Raw genomic sequence first — 5,000 nt, forward strand, 5'->3', positions numbered from 1 at the left:
CAATGACGGAGAGACGCTGGTGTCAGAGAGGACGCCGACGGAGAGACGCTGGGATCTTATGCAGGGTTTATTGAGTGTTTAACAGAACGTATTCAATTCAATTCATTTTTATTTGTATAGCGCTTTTTTACAAAGGTCATTGTCTCAAAGCAGCTTTACACAAACAAAAGTAAAGTGAAGTGTGTGTGTGACGTCTCTGATGAGCAAGCAGGGCGACGGTGGCAAGGAAAAACTCCCTGAGATGGTGACAGGAAGAAACCTTGAGAGGAACCAGACTCAACAGAGAACCCATCCTCATATACGTACGTACAGTATATGTGCGATTGCAGATCAATAATAGGTGGAGTTTATGTTAATGTGGGAGGGGCATAAGCATATTTAAACTGGACATAGATTTAGTACACACCCCCAGGTGCAGACACTGTGTGAAATGAATACCGCTCTGAAATGCAAGTCTTATATGAAACTCTGTGTAAACATTCCTACACACACAGTGCAGTGTGATGTCACAGTGTGATGTCACAGTGTGATGTCACAGTGTGATGTCACAGTGTGATGTCACAGCGTACCTCCACACAGGATGATGGCGGCAACGAACAGCGCGAGGTCACTGTCGTCCAGCTCCAGCGCGTTGAACTTGAGAGCAAACTCGAACTTCGGCTCCATGATTTCACTGAACGGCTTCCTGAGACTGCGCAGGAACTCACGCGTGACGAAGCCCCGCCCATTCGCCACTAGCAACCCGTCCTTATTCATCAGAGATGGCAGCATGGCGAAGATCGCTTCGTGAACACCGTACTTCAGCAGCGTCACCTACAGGACGAGTGGAGAACTGCAACTTTATACTTATTCCAAAACACTGCTATAACTGCACTTGAGTACAATAATGATGGTGTGTGTGTGTGTTGTGTGTGTGTGTGTGTGTGTGTGTGTGTGTGTAGTGTGTAGTGTGAGTGTGAGTGTGTGTGCGCTTGCGTACGTGTGTGTGTGTGTGTGGGTGTGTGGGTGTGTGTGGGTGCATGGGTACGTGTGTGTGCGTGCGTGTGTGCGTGAGTGTGTGTGTGTTTTGTGCGTGTTGTGTGTGTGCGCGCGCGTGTTGTGTGCGCGCGCGTGTGTGTTGTGTGTGTGTGTGTGCGTGTGTGTGTGTGTGTGTGTGTTGTGTGTGTGTGTGTGTGTATGTGTGTGTGCGTGTTGTGTGTGCGTGTGTGTGTGTGTACCTGGTCGTTGAGGTACAGGTCGATGAATCCCGGGATGCACTTGGAGAACTCGGTGATTTGTCGTACAGTCTCCACGGTGCTGCACTGACAGCGGTAGAAGACGTGAACGCCGATCTCCTTCTGCGCTCGTCCACTCAGAACCCCGCTGTCCCACACCATCCCGCTCTCCGCACGCCACAGAGAGCCCAGGTCATAGATCACAAACTGCAGCGGACAGAACACACACACACACGCGCACACACACACACACACACACACACGCACGCGCACACACGTGCGCACACGAGAGAAGAAGAACAATGAAGCTAAACACACTTTGAACAAACATTTTATAACAGCAGGGTGTGTGTGTGTGTGTGTGTGTGTGTGTGTGTGTGTGCGTGTGCGTGTGCGTGTGCGTGTGCGTGTGCGTGTGCATGTGTGCGTGTGTGTACAGGGTTGGAGGTGGTTCTTCCTGTCAGGATGCTGCGTGCTTTCCTCTTGGTCATGTTCAGGTGTTTCAGATACGCATTGTACACTTTTTTAGCCAGAGATTTCAGGTTGGAGCTGCTCGCTGTCCGACTGTCTGATAACATTCCCTCCACCAACTTCCTCTTCTCCGCCTCAGGCATGCGGCCGTACCGAATCGCTAACACACACACACACACACACACACACACACACACACACACACACACACACACGGTTATGATCACAATTAAAGGTTATGAATGGTTAAAAATGGTTTTAAATGGTAATGAATGTAATTAATGCTAATGAATGGTTGTGAATGGTTATAAATAGTTATCAGTAGTTATGAACAATTCTAAGTGGGTGTGAATGGTTATGAGTAGTTATGATTGTTTATAAATGGTTGTGAGTGGTTACGAATGATTGTGAATGGGGTATGAATGGATTATGAATGATTGTGAATGGATTATGAATGGGTTGTGAATGGGTTATGAATGGGTTGTGAATGGTTGTGAATGATTGTGAATGGATTATGAATGGGTAATAAATGGTTGTGAATGGGTTGTGAATGGGTTGTGAATGGTTATGAATGGATTATGAATGATTGTGAATGGATTATGAATGGGTTATGAATGCTAATGAATGGTTGTGAATGGTTATAAATAGTTATCAGTAGTTATGAACAATTCTAAGTGGGTGTGAATGGTTATGAGTAGTTATGATTGTTTATAAATGGTTGTGAGTGGTTACGAATGATTGTGAATGGGGTATGAATGGATTATGAATGATTGTGAATGGATTATGAATGGGTTATGAATGGTTGTGAATGGGTTGTGAATGGTTATGAATGGATTATGAATGGATTATGAATGGGTTGTGAATGGTTGTGAATGGTTGTGAATGGGTTATGAATGGGTTGTGAATGGGTTATGAATGGGTTGTGAATGGGTTGTGAATGGGTTGTGAATGGGTTGTGAATGGGTTATGAATGATTGTGAATGGATTATGAATGGGTTGTGAATGGGTTGTGAATGGGTTGTGAATGGGTTGTGAATGGTTATGAATGGTTGTGAATGGGTTATGAATGGATTATGAATGATTGTGAATGGTTGTGAATGGTTGTGAATGGTTATGAATGGTTATGAATGGTTGTGAATGGATTATGAATGGGTTGTGAATGGGTTGTGAATGGTTATGAATGGTTGTGAATGGTTGTGAATGGTTGTGAATGGTTATGAATGGTTGTGAATGGATTATGAATGGTTGTGAATGGTTGTGAATGGATTATGAATGGTTGTGAATGGGTTGTGAATGGATTGTGAATGGATTGTGAATGGTTGTGAATGGGTTGTGAATGATTGTGAATGGGTTGTGAATGATTGTGAATGGATTATGAATGGTTGTGAATGGATTATGAATGATTGTGAATGGGTTGTGAATGATTGTGAATGGATTATGAATGGTTGTGAATGGGTTGTGAATGGGTTATGAATGGTTATGAATGGTTGTGAATGGTTATGAATGGTTGTGAATGGTTATGAATGGGTTGTGAATGGTTATGAATGGGTTGTGAATGGGTTATGAATGGGTTATGAATGGTTGTGAATGGTTATGAATGGTTGTGAATGGTTGTGAATGGGTTATGAATGGGTTGTGAATGGATTATGAATGGATTATGAATGGTTATGAATGGTTATGAATGGGTTGTGAATGGGTTGTGAATGGGTTGTGAATGGTTATGAATGGTTGTGAATGGTTGTGAATGGGTTGTGAATGGATTATGAATGGGTTGTGAATGGGTTATGAATGATTGTGAATGGTTATGAATGGTTATGAATGGTTGTGAATGGTTATGAATGGGTTGTGAATGGTTGTGAATGGATTATGAATGGTTATGAATGGGTTGTGAATCGTTGTGAATGGATTATGAATGGGTTGTGAATGGTTGTGAATGGATTATGAATGGTTGTGAATGGATTATGAATGGTTGTGAATGGGTTGTGAATGGTTGTGAATGGGTTGTGAATGGTTGTGAATGGGTTGTGAGTGGGTTGTGAATGATTGTGAATGGGTTGTGAATGGGTTATGAATGGTTGTGAATGGGTTATGAATGGTTGTGAATGGGTTGTGAATGGGTTATGAATGGTTATGAATGGGTTGTGAATCGTTGTGAATGGATTATGAATGGGTTGTGAATGATTGTGAATGGGTTGTGAATGGTTGTGAATGGGTTGTGAATGGTTGTGAATGGGTTGTGAGTGGGTTGTGAATGATTGTGAATGGGTTATGAATGGTTGTGAATGGGTTATGAATGGGTTGTGAATGGGTTATGAATGGGTTGTGAATGGATTATGAATGGTTGTGAATGGGTTATGAATGGGTTATGAATGGTTGTGAGTGGGTTGTGAATGGGTTATGAATGGGTGTGAATGGGTTATGAATGGTTGTGAATGGGTTATGAATGGGTTATGAATGGTTGTGAGTGGGTTGTGAATGGGTTATGAATGGGTGTGAATGGGTTATGAATGGTTGTGAATGGGTTGTGAATGGATTATGAATGATTGTGAATGGGTTGTGAATGGTTGTGAATGGGTTGTGAGTGGGTTATGAATGATTGTGAATGGGTTATGAATGGTTGTGAATGGGTTATGAATGGTTATGAATGGGTTGTGAATCGTTGTGAATGGATTATGAATGGGTTGTGAATGGTTGTGAATGGGTTATGAATGGTTATGAATGGTTGTGAATGGGTTGTGAATGATTGTGAATGGGTTGTGAATGGTTGTGAATGGGTTGTGAATGGTTGTGAATGGGTTGTGAGTGGTTGTGAATGGGTTGTGAATGGTTGTGAATGGGTTGTGAATGGTTGTGAATGGGTTGTGAGTGGGTTGTGAATGATTGTGAATGGGTTATGAATGGTTGTGAATGGGTTATGAATGGGTTGTGAATGGGTTATGAATGGGTTGTGAATGGATTATGAATGGTTGTGAATGGGTTATGAATGGGTTATGAATGGTTGTGAGTGGGTTGTGAATGGGTTATGAATGGGTGTGAATGGGTTATGAATGGTTGTGAATGGGTTATGAATGGGTTATGAATGGTTGTGAGTGGGTTGTGAATGGGTTATGAATGGGTGTGAATGGGTTATGAATGGTTGTGAATGGGTTGTGAATGGATTATGAATGATTGTGAATGGGTTGTGAATGGTTGTGAATGGGTTGTGAGTGGGTTATGAATGATTGTGAATGGGTTATGAATGGTTGTGAATGGGTTATGAATGGTTGTGAATGGGTTATGAATGATTGTGAATGGGTTGTGACTGGGTTATGAATG

The 5,000-nt window shown here is 42.4% G+C and overlaps 1 protein-coding gene across 2 annotated transcripts in view; it reads right to left on the reverse strand.

Moving 5' to 3' along the window:
- pparda (peroxisome proliferator-activated receptor delta a) overlaps positions 1–5,000 on the reverse strand; it is a 15,652-nt gene that overhangs the window by 4,895 nt on the left and 5,757 nt on the right. For both annotated transcript variants that reach the window (XM_034314382.2, XM_034314383.2), the window contains exons 5-7: positions 1,652–1,845; positions 1,218–1,421; positions 570–813 (exon numbers count right to left, since the gene is read on the reverse strand). In XM_034314382.2, the coding sequence (XP_034170273.1) occupies positions 570–813; positions 1,218–1,421; positions 1,652–1,845 (642 nt within the window). The remainder of the gene's footprint in view (positions 1–569; positions 814–1,217; positions 1,422–1,651; positions 1,846–5,000) is intronic.

This window comes from Pangasianodon hypophthalmus, chromosome 20, assembly GCF_027358585.1.
Source record: "Pangasianodon hypophthalmus isolate fPanHyp1 chromosome 20, fPanHyp1.pri, whole genome shotgun sequence".
Lineage (NCBI taxonomy): Eukaryota > Metazoa > Chordata > Actinopteri > Siluriformes > Pangasiidae > Pangasianodon > Pangasianodon hypophthalmus.